The 21,110-nt window shown below is 36.5% G+C and overlaps 1 protein-coding gene across 1 annotated transcript in view; it reads right to left on the bottom strand.

Moving 5' to 3' along the window:
• The window catches only part of LOC120518438 (kin of IRRE-like protein 1), a 299,507-nt gene extending 279,711 nt beyond the window's left edge, over window positions 1–19,796 (bottom strand). Inside the window, exon 1 of the mRNA XM_039741222.1 lies at window positions 18,949–19,796. Within this exon, the coding sequence (XP_039597156.1) occupies window positions 18,949–18,994 (46 nt within the window). The 5' untranslated portion in view covers window positions 18,995–19,796. The remainder of the gene's footprint in view (window positions 1–18,948) is intronic.
• Window positions 19,797–21,110: the final 1,314 nt, after the last annotated feature.

Below are 21,110 nucleotides of genomic sequence, written 5' to 3'. Positions count from 1 at the left end.
TTGAGATATTAACCCACTTGAAATCTTGCTAACACAAAATAATTGTGAGCTGACCAATAGAAGAACATTGCAAGTATGAACCCCTTTCTCCTCTCGTGTATGCAATCCTCTATATTTGCATTGATCTGATTTTTTCAATTCAGTATTACTCACAATTTGTTTCCTCTCTGAAGCTCATAATGTAGTTTTTTCTTCTAGGCTGAGTTTTAAAAATATATTACCAGATGCCTCAAATATCTTAAAAAGTGACCTATACAATGGTTTGTCTCAACAAATTGGCCTTGCACCACTTGACTGGCTTCTTGCAGTGCTTATATTTTTAGGAATTCATGAGTACACATTAAAGGACTACATTTTACAGGCTGGAAGAGCAGTATTTTAAAAATGTCTTGATTTCATAAGAATAAAGATAGGTGCAGAATTTAAAACTAATAAGAAGCTGCAATACATATACAACTGAGCTAAAGGTGGAGGGCTATAACTAAAAGGGGAAGGGTCTAAAAACAGAGAGACACACAAAAAAAATAAATACGCTAGTTACTCCATGTAACATTTAAAGATTTAGAAACAGAACAAAGTAAAAAAAAGTAACAGTAATGAAAAAAATGGTACCCAAACTGAAACAGTGTGAGGAAGTTTGCACTGGTTACGAAGGGAAAAAGTAGCAAGAAATTATAAGCTTTTGTTTAATCAGGAGAGAGAGTAGAGAAAGGAAAAGTGTGACAATGGTGATTGAGTTATGAATATGGATAGAATAGGGAAAAAATAATAAACCATTAAACATGTAAGAAAAATGCCTAGCTGTAAATATATAAAAGCCAAGCTAGTAGGAGTTGTGAAAGTGTGAGGAATTCCACAAGAGAGGATAAGTGATTCATCACAGGAAGGACAGAGTAAGAGCCATATACACGACGACTAAAACATGAATTAGAAAATATGAAGACAAATAGTACAGAGTTCCTCGAAGCAGGAAGTGAAGATGACACTTTAATATGCAGTTGGCAGGGTGTAGGGGTGCAGCCATGACAAAGACATGGAGAATAAATGACAAGATTGTCCAAGAAAGTAATTATTAAGACTCTTCTGAAATTTTATTTTTATAATCATATACTGTACATGTAAAAATGCATCCTGGGAGTTCCACACAATTCATGCATTTTATTATTGAACTTTTCTTTTCTCAAACAGTGATATGGAGGTAAAAGGCAGTCCCGTTATATTTTATTTCCATATCAGATTGCCGCAACATGTCAGTCAAACTCCCTTGGTTTTGGAGACATCACAGTTTTGACTGCCTACTACTATCTACAAGGCTTTCATGAGAATGTGTCCAGAGCACCACTGCAACAAAACACCTTAGGAAACAATAACATACACTGGCTTTTCCAGAAAGCATACTATACCATATCATTTTCTTATCCCACTTAATCCTGAGCAGGGGCACAGGGGGCTTGAGCCTATCCCAGCAAGCATCGGGGGCAAGGTGGGAAATAATTCCCTGGACAGGGTGCTAGTCCATTGCAGGGTGAACACACTCATACACACATGCACATACACACTATTAACCTAACCTAATCAGAGAAAGCCAACATGGATATATGAGAATATGCAAACTCCATGTATAACAAAATTTATATGTATGAATTATATATATATATATATATATATATATATATATATATATATATATATATATATATATATATATATATATATATATATACACATATACAGTATATATGCAGACACATTGCACACCTATAAACTGTTACAGTTTGTCTCCAAAAGAGAACCTGTATGAATAAAAGTGTTTTAAAATTGTACATGACAATTAGAGTGCATAGGCCTCTGCTGATATAATACACAGAAACAGAACCCAGCACCAAAGAGAACATCATCAAGTGTTTGGAAGTCTTTAATCATTGCCATCAGTTTGGACTGTTGGGTCTGCAGCTTATGTTCCATTTATTGATAATATAAAAAGGTTTAGAAATGGTTCACTAAAATATGCTGTTAGGATGCACAGTGGAAGCGAAATGAAAAGAAAATTAAACAGAAGGTGTTAACATGGCCATCTCAGGAAGAATATGGACTTGTACATTTTATAGGGAAAAACAAGATGGAATGAGTGAGAAATGAGAGTGACTTTTTCCAGTCTGTACTACTGCCTTTCCAGTCATTCACTTCTAGACTAATGATCTGCACAAGATGTAGAGGATTCCTATTTGGCTGCTCACAGCAAGTAAAAGAACAATGTGCTTTACTGAGCAAGAATAATTACCTTATAAGAGAAGGATTTAGGGGTCATAGTGGACTGTATGCTATTAACTGCCAGGTAGTGTTCAGAAGCCATTAAGAAGGGTAACAAAATGTCATTTTATATAGCGCCTTAATGTGTGGAGTACAAGTCCAAGGAGGTTCTGCTCAAGCTTTATAATGCACTGGTGAGGCCTCATTTGGAGTACTGTGTGAAGTTTTGGCCTCCAGGCTACAAAAAGGACGTAGCAGTGCTAGGAAAGGTCCAGGGAAGAATGACTAGGCTGATTCCATGGCTACAGGGGATGAATGTGGAAAGATTAAAAGAGAAGAGCTTTTTCAGTTTAAGCAAAAGAAGATTAAGAGGTGACATTACTAAAGTGTTTACAATTATGAAGGGAACTGGTACAGTAGATTGAGACTGTTATATTAAAATGAGTTCATCAAGAACACAGAGACACAGTTGGAAACTTATTAAGGGTAAATTTCACACAAACATAAGAAATTTTTCTTTACACGGAGAACCATAGACACTTGGAATAAGCTACCAAGTAGCATGGTAGACAGTAAAACTTTTAAAACTGGATGATGTTTTTTAGAAGAATTAAGTGGATAGGACTGGCAAGCTTTGTTGGGCTGAATGAGCTGCTATCATCTATATTGTTCTAATAATACAATTTTTAAAAATTATAATAAAATTAATAATTTGTAATTTACTCATGTATTTCTTAAAATTATTTTTTAAACTAAAAGGTATATGTAATATTGGACAATGGACTTTAAAGGAATACTCCACTTAAAACTATTTTATTTATGTGTTACATATCACATGTACTTTATAGTGGCATCTGAGAAATTTTTAATTTTCATGTTTTTAAGAATAATATAGAGATTTTGTTTAACATAATAGAAGCCAACAGTGACCTGTACATTATCAAATGATGTGAAAAATGTACGTGAAAAAATTAGGATGTGACTGTCAGGAGGCTTTGCATCTTAGGAACCAAGTTACCTGAACTATTCTAAAACATTTCAGATGATGAATAATTTGCTGCTCTGATGTTGATTTTTCTGTTCATAAAATAGGTCATTATGATAGCAATTGACGTGAAGAACTCCATAATTAAGTGCAGAATTACGGTTCCTCTTTCTCTTGCACAATTTGGCTCAAAAACTAATCAGTACATTGTCATCTCATAACAGGCTTAAGTTTTGAGTTTGGTATTTTTCCGTTAAGCCATTTTAGCTCTAGATCATCCGCAAGAAATTGTGACACACAGACAAACGCACATCCGTCATTGAGATATCAATGTTTTTGGTATCAGGGGACCCTAAACTATTTAGATTTGACAAATCTAAAGCTTTTGCTCCTCCCCATAGATGATAGGTTATGGTGGGGGAGGGCAAAAAGGAAAAAAGAAAAAAAAGTCTCAATTACTTGTGACACATAATCTACATTTCAATTATCCAGTCATATGCTCAAAAAGTGCAAAATGTTTGCCTTTTTTACTAAAATATTATCAAATAGATACTTCCAGAATTATTAGCATACATTATAAACAAGAAATATAAAGTCCTATGGGAATGAGTTTTTAAACTGAAGACCCACCTCTCTCCTTTATTCATTGGTCAGAGTGCTAGCTTGAATTCTGTCCACTTGGAATGACTTTTTGAATTCAAGGTAGAACTCTGACCAATGAATAAGGAAGATGAGAGGGTCTTATAGTGGTTAGTGTTGCTCTCTCTCAAAACAAGAAGACTGACTTCAAATAATCTACTTGGTTTCTTTTAGAAAACTTCTTTTAAAATGTGTATGTGATCAATAGCAGCAGTAGTAGTAGTAGTAGTACTGCCACATGTACACAAGAGACTCTAGATTTATCAGGGCACATGAGTTTTGGTCCTTTTTTTCTACCTAGTGTTGCTGGGATAGGCTCTGTCTGTCTGCAGCTCTTAAAATTGAGCTGAGAATGTTTAGATAAATAGATGGATGGGTAGATATTCAACGTAACTGGACACAGCGATCTTGGAATATACTAGAGTAATCTTTGGAAACACATCCATTTAAAAGCAATCCACTAAATTAAAGTAGGCTGGTTACTAGCCAACATCAGAAAAACAGCAGGTCCCAGTGAATATTGTCACTCTGGTAAGAGAAGAAGTATGAAGCAACATACAGAATGAAAGAAGTGGTGTAACAAATTCAAAACAAAAAGATATATACAAATATTCAATAATTTAAAAAAAACAAACTATTTTATTTAATTTCTTTCTATAATACTAATGAGTTCTGCATTCACTAAACTATGAAACAAGTTGTGGCTGAAATTCACTGATTATTTGAAATGATGATTATACACATAGATAGATAGATAGATAGATAGATAGATAGATAGATAGATAGATAGATAGATAGATAGATAGATAGATAGATAGATAGATAGATAGATAGATAGATAGTAGCATAAGGCAAACAATGAGATGCAGCAGAGACAAATCAAATGATTTAAATTAAGGAAAGATGTTGTGAGCATAGAGACTGACGGAAGAAAGAGCAGTCCATTTTACAATTATTCCATTCAAAATTTGCCATTTTTTACATAATGCCACAGACTATACCAACTGAAAATGCTACACTGGTCAATTTTAATCTAGACACAATAAGAAGTACTGCAGCATCACAGCTCTAGCAGACAGGGTGTAAATCTTACCTGGTCACTGTGTTACGTTTGCAAGCTCTTTTCATGCATGGGTTTCATTCCAGCTACTCCAATACCCCCATATCTCAAACAGATACAGGTCATCTAAACTGGCAGTGTTATGGTTTAAAGAAAATTACTTGATGGGCTGGCATCTCACCTAGAGTAGGTTCCTGCATAGCACCCAAAGCTGTCTTATTTGGATGTGTAATTCATTTTTAAGCAGAAATTTACTTCACACAGAAAAAGTTCATTTGGCAAAATTAAAAGAAACCATACTGGTTTAATATCACTTCCATCATGAAATCAGAAAACAGGCACACTATAATGGCCACAGCTTAGAAATGAATCTGCAACCTCTATACAAAGTAATATAAAAACTGAATTATTCTGAAGAAATGACTGGTTAAATTCCTGTAAAAGTAAATTTGAACTGAAGAGGGCCCCACATACAACATGGAGTTAGTGCAGCTATGTTTAAAACACTAAATAATGACTAAACTACGATGCTAGCTTCTATAAAGGAAGAGTCCTAAGCAATTTTATTTTTCTGTCTAAAAAAACAACACTGCACACTTTCTTGTCTTACCCACCATTTTTGGGTCCTGTCCTCCCTGATTCCAAACATACATTGTCATCCCCCTTCCACTTTCATATTCCTCATAGTAACTTCAGTCATTCTCCCGCTACCCCTACATAAACCCACTGAAGCATCAATAATCCTTCTTTTCATATTTGCACTGTTCGTTTTCATCTCTCTCACTGTTACACTGAGTTTGTCATATCAATTCTTTCGCTCTCTCCATTTCTCTCTCTCCTTTTAAGTGCCAGAGCAGTCCTCTTTACTGCTCTAATTTCAATGGAGAACCTACCTCCTTCCCCCAAAATTTTATAAGTTTGCTTTAAACTTCTTTCTTTCTTTCTTTCTTTCTTTCTTTCTTTCTTTCTTTTCTTTTTCTTCAAATAGTTTTAGCTATTTAAACATTTTTTAAACTAAGCTAAATGATATGCCTAGATGATAAGCCAGTGATTTGGAATGTTCCAATTGGCATCCTCCCTTCTCATTCCACAATTAATACGCTGATTTTTGTTTGTTTTCCTTAACTACCCCACCAGAGTCTCCCTAAACTCTCCAACACACACACACAAGCACACACACACGCACACACCCCAAGCCTGCTGACTCACACAGTTGCAGGCACCTACTCTGTCTGGTGTGAATAGAGAGGCCCCCCCATCCCCCACACATTTTCTCTCTCTCTCTCCCTCTCTCTTTTTTAATCACTTCCAGATGTCCCTTGCAGTTCTACCATAGAATAACGCCCCTTCGTTTCAAAACAAGAAACTTTGTTTTCTCCCTGACAAAAAGTGGCCTGCTCTCCCTCGCTCATTTTCTTTCAATTTACCTCCTTTGTTTTTTTGTCAACTTAATTGCCTCCAGCTTTAGTACCTTTGCCTCTTTATTTTTTTCACTTCTGCATTCTTCTTAACAACTTACTGTATTTATTTCTGCACCAGTATATTTTACACACAAGCTCACCTTTGCCTTCGGCTTTGATCCATACATCACCCTCTGTGCCCCATCAATATATCTTAAGTTTTTCTGCTTAACTAATAATAATAATAATAATAATAACAAAACTACACTTTGCTGCCTCCTATTACTTTACCTGGTGCTGATGTTGTACTTCATTCTTTTTTTCATTGTTTTTCTTACTACTCTTTTGCCACTGGTATCTCTCAGTCTTTCTTTACCCTCCTAACTGTATTTGTTTACCTTTTCCCTTCTTCTTTCTCAATGATTTTTTTATTTTCTTGGTTTCATTCTCCTTGTACTTTTGTTTTCCTTTCTTCTTCATGTTTTTTCATCCTCCCTGATTTCTTCTGGTCTTGCTTACTTTTACTTTATTCATCATGTATCGTTTCTTCATCGTTTCTTTGTATGTCAACCACAACAATGTTATCATTTTTTTTTATTTATGTATTTATAGTTTCCACCTCTTCTTAGTACATTTCTGTCTTTTTATTTCCATAGCTCCATCATTTTCTCAATATACACCTGGCTTACAGTCTATCGGTTTTTTACTCCTGGAAATTTCTCCTCTTTTCTGTTGCTTGGTCATTATTTGAAAATATTATTTGATTATCACTTCTTCGTTCTAACTGTTAACAAGTTCATTTTACAGCTCAGATTCAGATAGCTGGATGTCAACTTCACATGCAGACATTTCTGTAGAACATACACCACAGCAAAAAAAGAATGCGTGCATTCCACTACTTCTCTGTATTTCATCTTGCTGTCCCCATCATTGTTCTCATAGCAGTCTATAAATTTACCTATTTGGCTAAACCTGCTCTCAGCTCGAGCATTTTGAATCCATATGTTACTCCACATCTGCCTCTCACTCTTTTTAAGACTGTTGTGTTTTTGCTTTATTATGTCAAAATCTGTGATTCTGACAAGATAGAATATGGATTGAATGACTAGCTGAAATATTCTATCTCAAATATAGTTGTACCACTGCCTATGTGAGAAGTGTATAAAAAACACTCTCTCTAGCATTTTGCTTCATCCATCTTTGTTTTTCTCCTCATTTTGTTTTCGGTTGTCCTGTCATTCTGTATCCATCTCTTTATTTCTCATACATCAGAAACATGTGGTATCTTTATAAAAAAGGAGATGTTTTCTCCCTGACAAAAAATGTTCAGTTCTCTCCCTCTTACTTTATTTTCCTTCTCCACTTTCTTTTTTCTGTCAGCTCAACCGCCTCCACCTTTCCTACTTTGTCTCCTTCATAACAACTAACCACCTATTTTAATAACTTTAGGCACCAGTTTCCTGTGACCTTCATCTGCATACATCAGGTAGAAAATGGATAATGAGATGGATGGTTGGCTCCCTTTTCTTTCCTCCTCAACAATAATGCATATCCAAGTGGAATGTTTACTATGCACTTAATGCACACATATGTTATCTCCAGAAATATACCAAGTGCCTGGCACTCTATGTAAAATGTAACAGGCTATTGAGGTAAAAATTGAATTTGCATATTTAAAACCTAGGGCTAAAGGTCAAATACATTAACCTAAAAAGTGTTACCCACAAGGCAAATATGTAGGGGAATACATTGAAAATTGTTATAAAAATGTTGTTGTAACATAATTTATCTTTTCCAAAAGTTACATGAAATATATGTAACACTAACATTTACTAAAAAACACTTAAAAAAACTTCTTCTAAAGTCTAGGCAGACATATTATCATGGTTAAATTATTTTTTCATTGGAACAAATTTTACCCTAGATATTAGTAGGCACTCAAGCAACATAAGCGTCTTAATCATTGTTTTTCTTTGCTTTGTAAGAAATACTAGCTGAAGAAGAGGCATTTTTAGCTATCAAGGAAATTCTCATTTTGAAGGCTTCTTTCTTTCAGGTCTTCTGCCACCCCAGGAGCCTTTAACTCCAAGGTTACACCTAACCTGAGGGTCTTTAACATCAAGGTATCCCAAAAGTCAGGGCCTGACCGACCCAGAAGGGAGATGGCAAAGCTGACAAACCAATGTTTTAAGGAGCTGTGTGATGTTCTAGATAAAAAGCTTTGCTCTCTCATATATGTTATTTGGTGAAAACCTCTCTCTCCCTCTCTCTTTCTCTCTATATATAAGAACACAGGAATCGTCTAGAAAAAGAAGAGCGCCGTACCCTGTACTTATCATTAGTCGGCAGCTTCTGAAAAACATTATTATTATTATTATTATTATTATTATTATTATTATTATTATTATTATTATTATTATTATTATTATTATTATTTTAATGGTCTATTGATCTTTCATCCTCTCAATGCACAAACTGGCTGATTTCATTTCTCCCCCTTAAATTTAGCTCCTTCAGAGATTTTGTATGTTTGAAATAATAATAATGTTTATAAAGTGCTTTTCTAGCTTTTAAAAGCTTTTTACATAGATAATAGGGAGTTGATTCAACAAACACCAATGTACATCATCTACTTGGATGATGCAACGGCAGCCGTTATTGCACCAGTATGTTCACCACATATTCACTATTAGGTGGTGAAGGCATGAGAGAGATAGTTAGTCAATTTGAGACAAGGAATCACCAGGCTTATCTGAAGGACAGTACCACTTTCAGCACAGTGTCCTCATTACTGCACTTGGGCATTGGGATCCACACAGACCACAGGGTAAGCACTCTTCCAGAGGCAACCCAAACTTTGTCCACTTCACACTAAATTGTCAAATAGTCTGTTAATAAGAATTACTTATGAATGCTTTGAGATTATTTCATTATTTTTTTATCCAGCACCTTCTGACTTACACACAATATATCGTTTGACTCATCTTAAAGTGTAGTTTTGCATGATGTTGAACATTTTGGGGTTCACCCCTATTTTTCACCCTCTAGAACAGAGGTTCTCAAACTTATTTTGTCTACCACCCACTTTGAGAATCAATTATTTTCTAGCGCCCCCCAAAATTTTTAACTTTACCACATCTTAAAAATCACAAACGCAATCATTACTTTAATTATAGCTGCCATATGTGTCTTATCCTGTTTCTGAGTTCAAACTTACATTTTAAATGAGACTTTCTAACTAACGGGAGCAATAAAAACGCAATTTTATAATATTTAAAAAGACTTTTATTCAAATTAAAACAAACATATCAATTAAAATTTTAAAACTTATCTACTGTGAAGGATGAATGTGATGATTTTTAACAATTTTGTTAATATCAGGTTCGAATTTACTCAAAAAAAGCCGTAAGTAACCGCGTTCAGGAACATGCAAACGATTCCTCTTTTTAGTTAGCAGCGTTGCCACAGCACTAAATCCACGTTCACACAAATATGACGATGGGAATGCTACCAAAAATTGTTGAACAATTGACCACAATCCAGGATACAATTGTGGGATTGGCTTTTGTAGCAAAAATCTTGGTAGCCATTTTTGAATTTGATTTTTATTTCCTTGTTCGTTGTCAGTTCTATAAGTTCTTCCTCAAGCTGAGATGATCCTGCTGTGTTGACATTTGAAAAAGAATCCAACACCCAGTCTGGTACTTCCAATTTTAAAATGTCCTGGAACCGTTCTTTGAAATCACTGTGGAGGTTCTCCAAATATTGGCAGTAAACAAGCAAGTCGTCGTTGATGAAGGGTACTGCTGACAAATTAGGGAAATTGTGAAACTCACGTCTGTCGATGTTTTTCTTGTGTAAGAGCAGTTTGGCTACGAAAGCAGCAACGATATTTTTGCTTTAATCAAGTTCAAGTTGTCACCTTGAAGTTGGAGATTGATATCATTAAACAATTTATACAGGTCTGTCAAGTACGCAATATCATTCTTTGATGTGGTGAGTTTGTTGCGCAATTCTGTGTTTTTGTTTTCCAAGAACTCTATCACAGAGTCAAACAGATTATAAAATCGAGTCAGACAAGTACCTCTTGATAGCCAATGCACTTCGATGAAGGCTATGAAGCCTTTGTGACTGCACAATGAGTCTTCAATATTTTCAGCCATTTCATCAATTCGTCTTTGCACAGAACTATTGCTCAAAGGAATTTTTTGAACAATATCTGCCGCAGGTTTATGGAGCACAGTAGTCATTACTTCTTTTATTGCCGGTAAAATTAACTCTTGTCCAATAGTGTGTGGTTTGCCTGTTTGAGTAATTAACAAAGAGATATTGTACGAGGCTCGAAGTCTGTCATCGTCTTGCTTAGAAGCCGCTGAAAAAAGTTTTAATACAGTTGGCTGAGCTATGTACGTCTTTTACAGGTCTTGAAAATAGGCCACATTTTTTTCTTTCAATCTGGATGCATTTTATTCAAATGATCTTGTAGCCTAGAAGGCTTCATCCGAAAATGTTTTTTGACAAAGAAGGCACATAGGCAAAGATGGATTTGTGGAATTTTCAACCAATCCGTATTTAATATATTCCACACTGTATTGCCGTCTCTTCTTTTTTGCTTCCAACATGGTTTTGTCTTTACAAATACGTAAGTGAAGTATCGAGCTTAAAAAACTTTCAAACGATTACGCGCGATAAAGCTAATGAAAATAAAAGTATTACGCGCTCTTATATAGGATTAAAATACAGCACGCACCGACAGGAATAAAACAAACATGCACAAACTTTTTTTACCTTATTCGACGGAATTCGTACTGAGCAAGTTAGAACGGTAACGGTAATAAAAAATTGGTTTAGGGGTTAAGGCTAGGGCTAAGATAAAATTTTTAATTATACAAAAATTTCGACATTTTTTAATTGAATATTTTTTATTTTCTATTTTTTTTTTTTTCAATAAAAACAACCGGAATCCGTTAGAACAAGTATCGATGATCCGGCCGCTTGATACAGGATTGCACAAATCGTGTTGTTTAATAAAAACTTGTTAAAATTTCATTGCTCGTGGGCTACCTACGAAAGCCATGATAAATTATTTATATTTATACAATCAAACAGGACAGGAATAAGAACGAAATAATCGATGTAGTATAGTAGGTAGGTTTTGATTTTAGTTTAGATTTTAAAATACAGTGGTACCTCAGTATACGTCTGCTTTGGAATAAGTCCAACTTGGTATATGTTCTGTTTAGAGGCGAAATAATTTGCTTGGTATACGACCTTTGTTTGGAATATGACTCGTGTGCTAGAACAACACGTGTGGTATACCGGGCGCGCGCCTTCAAAAAAAGGGCCAAGTTTTAACCTGTACAGTAATCCCTCGCTATATCTCGCTTCGACTTTTGCAGCTTCACTCTATCGTGGATTTTATATGAAAGCATAACTAAATATATAACGCAGATTTTTCTCTGCTTCGCGGGTTCTGTGGACAATGTGTCTTTTTACTTCCTGTACATGCTTCCTCAGTTGGTTTGCCCAGTTGATTTCATACAAGGGACGCTATTGGCGGATGACTGAGAAGCTAACCAATCAGAGCACGCAGTTAAGTTCCCCTGATTAAGAAGCTAACCAATCAGAGCACGCAGTTAAGTTCCTGCGTGCTGAATGCAGTGTTAACCAGGAAGTCTCGTCTCGCTCATTCAGCATCAACGTGTTTCGCTGTGTAAAGAGTTAACTTTTGTGCTCTTTTGTGTTTATCTTTGTGCATAGTCAAGCCCTTCATTATGGCTCCAAAACGATCTGCTACTGCTTCAGTGGTCGTGCCTAAGTGCAAACGGAAGATGTTAATGATTGCCGAAAAGGTAAATGTTTTGGATTTGTTGAAGGCTATGATTCTTTTTATTTAAAAAGTAGGAAAGGAATATAAGATCTACGGCCACAGTGTCCTTTTAACCAGGGTGCAAAACGAGTTGTAAGTGGATGTAATAAGGCAGTAGTCTGGATGGAATCTGCTTTAGGGATTTGGATTGAAGACTGCCAGAAGAAGAACAACGGCAGTTATTCACAATCGCCTGAAGAGGCTCCTTTGGAAGAGCTGTAACGCTCTCCTTTGTTGTGCAGTAAAATTAAACTCATTGTTATCGGACAAGTCATTTTCATTTATTTCATCTAATAGCTTTTGTATTTATGTATTTTAGTATTAAGCAGTGTTTAAATTATTTTATACAACCCCATCAATGTATAATATGCCAATAACAATAGGATTTTTTTTTCATGAGAACGATCTAATCATTTTCCCATTATTTCTTATGGGAAAAATTTGTATGGTATAAGTCCTGTTTGGTATAAGTCCAAGGATCTGGAACGGATTAAGAACGTATACCAAGGTAGCACTGTATTAGAAAAACAACACAAATCAGCCATCGCCCCCCCCCTAAACCGCTTCAACACCGCCCAATTTTTTCTGGGCCCTTTAATGCCCCCTTGTAGGCCTCCAGCGCCTACAAGGGGGGCGTTATCGCCCACTTTGAGAAAGACTGCTCTAGACCAAGAAAACCCTCATTTTTAGCCAATTTCTGGAACATTTTGATTCTGGAAATTACACCCTTATGATAAAGAGCAAATCAATAGGTGTTTCTAGAAAAAATGATCAGAGGGACCAAAAGTTGTATATGCCATATCAACTGACCTCAGGGATTTACCTCCTGGCATACGAGGGGTAAGAGTTACTCCTTTTCATAAAACTTCATAAAAACGGGGTTTGGTAAGGCATGGGAAATGTAATTTAATGCTCTGTTGAGGTTGCTGATAACACATTTTTGATATTTGATTCTTTACTTGTGATCCTAGCCCTCTATGAGACACTAAAGTAAGGTCTAGAAATTACAAATTTTAAACAATGGCATGTGGCATATCGTTTTAGACTATTCTCAATATTTTCAATACTGCACAACTTTTCTCCTTTTTATGTAGTTCTATCTCATAAAGAAAATCATTAACATTTCTTAAAACACCCTAAATTAGGGCAGCTTGCACTAATTCATATTTTTTTAATAGAACTACAATGCAGAAATACCCTATTAACAGCAGGTCCAAGAATTGCTACTGGCTTTACTTCCAGCTCTGGCCAGGATCTGGATTACTGTTGTGAAGATATGGACACAAATTTATGATAGTTAAAAGAAATACCCTATAAGAAACAACTAATGGTTAACTATAACCAGCAAATGGCAGGAGCCAGTGAACACCCAAAAAGGCAAAAAGAAAATATTATTTTCTGATCATCCCATACTGGATCTAGCAAAGACATATACATGCCAGGAATACCTAATATCTATCATGAATGCTCCAGTCTGTCTCATGTTTTATATACCTCCTAGTTAAATTAGGCCAGTACCACTCTCATATCTCACTTATTTCCTTCATGGTAGTGTTGGCACAGTCATTCTGTCATAGTCAGTATATTTTCCACATTTCTATAATTTGACTGGATGGGACCATGGTGCAGTGGTTTGTATAGCTGCTTCACAGAAGCATTATAGAATCCTTTGCCCAGTAGTTACAGTATTTCAGTTGAGTTTGTTCATTCTTCCTATGTCTACCTGAAAATTACTCCAGGTACTATGATTTTCCTTCCATATAACTAAAGACAAGCAGCTTAGGTGTAACCAGTAATTAGATTAGGTTAACTACTGATTCTAAATTGGCTTTGTGTGAGTGTAAGTGTGGGTATGTGCATGTAAGTGGTTCGAGCAATGGACCGGCACACCATCCAAAGCTGGTTCTTGCCTTGAGATGTTAGTCTTGGCATGAGTTGCACCATCCTGAATTGGATTATACTTTTTAAGAATCTTAAATCATGTGTTAATTTAATTACTGTCATTACTTTCATCCTTATTTTTTTTTCTAGAAAATACAGAATTATGCAAATGCTATGACCTGCAGAGTTTTGATTCTGTGTCAAGCTAGTTTTACATTTCAGTATCTGTAGGTCATCCCGACATCCTTCTGTCTGTCTTACCTTTCTGTGGCCATACTTTGTGTCAGCTTTATAGTTCAGTGCCAGAAGGGTTAAACCTGAATTTCAGTCTTAGCACTGCTGAGTGGCGGCTGAACCACTAACTAGAATCAGATGACTAATAAAACAAAACATTCTTTCTCTTTCTCTCTGCACAGTATTGCCATTTTCCCCCCGTCCCTTCCCTCCCCCATCAGCCCATTTTACTTCTTGTAAGAAACCTTCATTTTCTACCCTCTTGCTGCTGCATTTGATTTTGGTACTAATGAAATAAATAAACCAATAAATGATGTGTTACACGAATGTGAGTAGTCATATTGGGGCATGAGCTGAAAAAGTATACAGTAAAACATTTTTGTGCCCTATTGATTTCATACGCAGTATACCTGACTTTCCTGTGTACTAGCTGACTTCTTGTAAACTAAGGAGATCTGACAAATATGCAATCATGTGGCTGAATGGGTGAAGCAAGAATTGCCTTCACATTTTCTGAGGTTTGATATGAACCAGCACTGTGGCACAGTGCTTGAGAATATAAGAAGATGATCTTCCAAAAGCTTGTAATGCAAGATTTTTTGGAGTAGCTAAGCCCATCCTTCAAAAACTTGAAAGGGTCAATTGGTCTAGAAAACTAAATGCATGAAACCTGATTAGATTAGATATTCTGGGGCAGCTGATCACAGAAAACATTTAATAAGTATCAGCATGGTAAGATCTTAAAGTAAAAAGGTGTCCCTGACCAAGTTCATAAGGGGCTAATGGTTCTTATGAAAAAGTACAAAATAACCACACCAATGAGGCAAAATAAATTCTGGCAAGATCTTAAAGAAAATGTAATTCTCATCTACACTTTAGCTGGAATTATTGATGAAAATCTTAGAAAATTAAAGTGGCTACTCTGATAAATCTAAGACTTACTAGTAATCTGAAATTTAGTAGTCCTGAGACCTGAGAGCAAATAAAATGTCTCTAAAAAGGTTAACTTGGCTTAGCTCATTTTATGTAGCTTAACAAGATCAGAAGATATCTAGACATGTGGCTTACCAATGTGCTGCAGCCTACAAAATTAGACTGTGATTTGTACATCTAGGTTTGGTACAGCCCAATCGAGTCTCTAAGACTAAAGTATATCTGGCTCCAGGATGATGTCATTTAGAATGGTAAAAGTTCTTGTGATTCTAACAAACCAGAGTTCTCAGTCTTTTTGTCTTGGTGTTTGAATTTCGTCCAATTTAAAACAGCTGAACACAATGAAAGAAATGAAACATAAAAAATATAATCAAATGGCAAGAACAAAAGAAAGAAAACAAAAAAAATATTTCACTTAGGAATCCTTTAGCTGAACTGATTTTTAGTTTCCACTATATAAAAGACAGTCATGATCATGAACGAGCAAAGGTTTGTGCTGATACTGCTGTATACAGAACAGGTTTGATTCCTAGCCTAATCTCTGTTAATGCAATGTTTGTAAATAGGTGTATCACAGCATTTTCCATTCAACATCAAAATAGGTGCATATTTGGTTAATTGCCCAATGTAAAATTAACCAAGAAAGAGTAAGTCTTATTTTACCAGTGTTTGTGTGTGTGCTTCTCCAGGCATTCCGGTTTTCTTCCCAAACTAAATCTTTAACTGGCTTTGGGTGGCTAAAGAACTGTGCATGAGTGTGCTCTGTGATGGACTGGTACCTTGTTCACAGAATGTTCTGATATGTGTTAATATTTGGCTTGGGCTTTGCCCCTAGTCACTTCTTTTGTCTAGAAATATACCTCTTGCTCCTCCATTCAGTGTCTCTTGCCACACAACCCTACTTCTGTGATAGTCATATGATGGGGGATGGGGTTCTGGGGCAATTTCCAGGAAAAGCAGTGGCTACAGACAAAGCCATGGGTGATGTCCTGGCCATTATGTGATTGCAACCATGTAAAAGACTGGCAGGTCCTCCAGAGCTGGTTGGTCTTCAATGCTGTTGGCCCAGGCTATAGAGGTCCCACAGTGCTATTGAGAGAAATGTAGATTCTAAAAGTAGATGGATGGTTGTATCCTTATCTTCCATGAGTACTAGTAAACAAACAGAGAATGTGAACTACAATAGACATTGGCAAAAATGTGTTCTTCTCTTTGTGAGTGGCATGTCGATTTTATGTTAGTAGCTTTTTGACAGCTTTACAAAAGTGTCTTTATCTGGGATGTTTAAGAATATCTTTTTCACATCCAATAATTTGTTGTTAATCAACATTATTCAACAGACCTGCCACCCACTATACAAACCAGGGTTCAAAAGCATTATTTGAAGTTTCCAACATTCATTGGAATTCACTTATTTCAAATATCACTGCTCAGAAAGGAAATGCAATTTTTATTTTTATCTTTGTGTCTTTGCTAAATTGCCTTCCACAATTAAAAAACTCTGGATCTCTTAAAAGTTAGCCTCCCCAACGCCCCCCCACCCCCAATCATTTTCGTATCCATTACAAACCTCCACATAGCATTAACACAGGAATTATAACTCCCTCCAATACCCCTTCCAAAAATTCACACATATACACATCAACTACAAACACATGCGGATCGTCCCCTGCACCTGGCTTTTTCTCTGAAAAGTGCACCCTGTTGATTTCATTGCCATCCTGCCGATGTGCACACTGGAAATTAACATCCTAGGCTTCCTCTTTCTTTTGTGTATCATTGCACTGGCTTAGTTATGCATGGCACATTTGCTGCTTTTGGCCATTGCTCGCAGATGTATGACACCTTGCCAGGTCTTCTGCCAGACCAATTAGAAATAAAACACACTTGGATTACAGTCTTTGGTAAAAGGATTGCCCTGATTCTGCAATTTTAATGTCACATTTCAACAGCATGGCAAAGTTAACAAGATTATGGCTTAAAAAGGCATGTGCAGATGTTAAATCACAGCTATAATTTGCTTCCTGCCCAGCATGAGAAAGTTAAATTCCAGATACAATCTGCCTCCTGTTTCAAATTGAGATACAATTCTAGCGACATGCATCATATACAGGTCACACACACACACACATACACAGAATGTGATTGGCAACATCACACTTCACATTAATACTAATTTTTAAACCCCCCTGCTAAGCACTGCACCCCAATCACATACACACACACATACACACACACACACATTTTTCAGTAATGTACATTATTATAATTCAGGCTTGGCGCTGGTCTGGTAGCCATATCATAATACAAAGTTTATTACTGATGACGACCACCATACTTCACATTTTTATATATACTTCATAATGTTTATTTCATTTGTGCCTATACCCTTAAGTTTATTCCAACGTAATCTGCACCAGAAACTTACACTATCATAATTTATATTTCAAATAGTCATAGGTTTCCACCCACATACTATTATTACTGATTTCGCTTATTCAATATAACACATTCTAACAATCTTGTTGCAAAACCTTTTGCCAGTCACATGTTATACCACCCCCACCCAAATATTTATGTTAATGTCTATAATCAAAATGTATATGTATATATATATATATATATAAACATTTTATATATTTAAATGAATATATTCTGAAATCATGCATCACTATAATCCACTGTGAATGCTCTCTCTTCACATTTCCAAGCCAAGCATGCACAGAAATATTAATTCATATTATTATTTGGATCATCATTCCTATTTGATACCGATTTGGGTGCCCCTCCCCCAAAACATACCCATGCACATACACACGTTTTTCAATTATTTGCTGTTATATTGGTCTGGGTGCTGCTACACAAACACATACGCACACACTATGCTTAACTAATATAGGTCACAATAATTAACATTTCATTGTTTTGAGTGTCCCGATACAAAAGAAAAAAAAAACAATAACCACACAAGGGCATACACGCAGAAACACACACACGCACACACACACACTATAAAATAAATCTACTTCTGCTTTGTTCGTTGAGTGAGCTTGACTTGGATTGTTCAAATGTAAAGTAGAGCTTCAACGATAGCCCAGTGTTGTGACAGTGTTAAATTGCAGTTATGTCATTTAAAACAATTATCGTCCCGTTACCGTTAATAGCGGCTACAATACAGCACTAGGCTCGCAAAAAATGTCATGCATGTTATCATTAAATAAACACAGTACTGTGCAGATATACGTACATTAAGAATGAAAGCACATCATAAATAACTACAGATTCTTAAATGATTATTTTTGGAAAGAGGGTCCAAGCCTTTCGAACTCAAGCCCTCACGCCCCTGTCACCCTGTGTGCCCCATTGAGTGCACACACGACTTCAAACTGTTGTACAGCAGCATTTCACCGCACATCACACAGAAAGGCTCAGCTAATCCAACACAAAAAAGGGTGCGAGAAGCATCTGCGCCAACCAGCACGAGTAAATAAAGAAATTAATTCAAACGCAAAATGTCGAGGCTGCTACACGGAGACACAAAAGGCATCGCTTTGGACATGAAGGTGACTTTTGATTTTTCTACTTAAATGTTTAGAGCGCACCAGAGTGCGATGGAGGAAGGAGCGTGAGTCGCGGGAAGGAGCAGTGCAGCATGCCAAGTTAAAGTGAATCTGCCTGACAGCATCGGATACTCTACCTGCTGGAAGAGGTGATGCCAAAGTTAGGAGCCATAGCAAGAACATCGTCGCCTTTTCTGTCTTTCTCCGTCTGTCTCTCTGCAGGCAAGTTTTCGCAGACCCCCTTCTCCTCGGGATTCCAGGGGGTTTGAGCGCGAGGCTTCTGTTTTTTCTCCTTAAAGTCTCTCTTTGTATTCCACTGCTGGGAGTTGTGTCATATATATCCAAGTTTGCTTGCGTTCAGCTGCAGTGTTTTACTCCTTTTCTCTCGGATTCTTTTAAAACGCAATCTCGGAGGCTCCCTGGCGCTCCGTTAACTTGTCATCAGCCGATAACTTCACGCATAGCCCGCCGCCTGTCTGCCTGCCAGCCAGCGCTCTCTCTCTCTCTCTCTCTCTCTCTCTCTCATTCAACCCCCAACATCTACTGCACCCCCCCACACACAATACATGCCCCTCACTCTCACAAATTCCAGCTTTTTAGGAAACATCTCGAAAAGGAAAAGAGCGCTCAAACTCACTGAAAGGAAACGTTGGGTATTGCACAAGAACTAAACAGAGGAATTTAGTTTACAGCCATAATGCTGCCTAATCAAACTGACATTCCACCTCGTGAATCCGACTTTCATTTTTAACGGATTTGTTAATTTTGCAAGGTGACAACAGCTGGCACATGAGCCCCAGCCAGTAAATCTTTTTATAATAGAAGCATTTCGAGTTTAATCACGGACTTTGACGCTGATAACGCGGACACCACCTGGCTCTGTTCGTTTCCAAAAGTTTTTACTTCCTTAATACCGTCTTTTCCTTTAGCAGTTAAGGTCTCTGATCATGATGGAGATGATTATGATAATACTGTTGTACTGATTAAGCTTATATCACACACAATGTTACTACTACCACAAGTAATAACAACTGTAAAAATCTTGGTACTACTAATCTTCCAGGAAAAAAATAATTATGTCAGAATTGGATTATGGTTTTTGAGAAAGTGCTATGTAGATACACATTTTCTAACCTTTAATTGTGATGGTGTGGGATATTATCACAACCTCCTCATGCACTGTTTGCTGTCTTGCCATCTGGTAGGAGATAGTACTCCATAAAATCAAGACAAGCCAGAATGTATAGTAGCTTCTTTCCACAGGCAAGTTAGTCAGTCATTTCCCAACCCGCTATATCCCAACTACAGGGTCACAGGGGTCTGCTGGAGCCAATCCCAGCCAACACAGGGTGCAAAGCAGGAACAAACCCCGGGTAGGGTGCCAGCCCACCTCAGGAAACACGCACACACACTAAGCATACAGTAGGGACAATTTAGGGTCACCAATGCACCTAACCTGCATGTCTTTGGACTGTGGGAGGAAACCGGAGTGCACGGAGGGAATCCACGCAGACACGGGTAGAACATGCAAACTCCGCACAGGGAGGACCCAGGAAGCAAACCCAGGCCTCCTTACTACAAGGCAGCAGCGCTACCACTGTGCCACCATGCTGCTCTTCCACAGGCAATAAGACTGCTAAACTCTCTTTATAGAACACATAACAAGACATTTTCACTGTAAAAAAAAAACTGTAAATTTTACGGTAAAAAACTGGCAGCTGCAGTCGCCAGGAATTTACCGTAAAAATTACATTTGAAATGTTTTTTGCATAACGGTACAGATTCATGTGGACCGTAAATTTTATGATGAAAAAATGAAATTTTAACAAAATTTTCATGTTAAAATAATCAGTCTTGCACTACAAATAAATATAATCTGTTCTGAGCTATATATTATACTGCAAAAGCATGCAATATTAACATCACTTTCTTGTAAAGATAACAGTAATTCTTTATGAATTTTAGTAATATTAATATAATATAGTAATAATATATATTAGATTGTGTTATATTATATTGTAATATAATATAATAATAAATTATCAATTTGCAAAATTATTAGTTTGTCTAATAAAGTTCTGAGTTAGGTCTTGAAAATTACAATATAATCTCAATTGAGCTGTATGTTCTTTTAAAATAGAACAGCTACATAATTCTTCTATTAAGAAAAACAGTACAATGCTTTATGAATTACAGTCATATTTTATTGATTTGCAAATTTTACAGCAAAAGATGGTTTACAAAATATCTGTAATTGAAAGTCACCAGAGCCAGCCCAGCTTTGGACTGGCATAAGGTA

Source organism: Polypterus senegalus, chromosome 18 (genome assembly GCF_016835505.1).
Source record: "Polypterus senegalus isolate Bchr_013 chromosome 18, ASM1683550v1, whole genome shotgun sequence".
NCBI classification, from domain to species: Eukaryota; Metazoa; Chordata; class Cladistia; order Polypteriformes; family Polypteridae; genus Polypterus; species Polypterus senegalus.
This window is presented reverse-complemented; position numbering and strand designations above follow the sequence as displayed.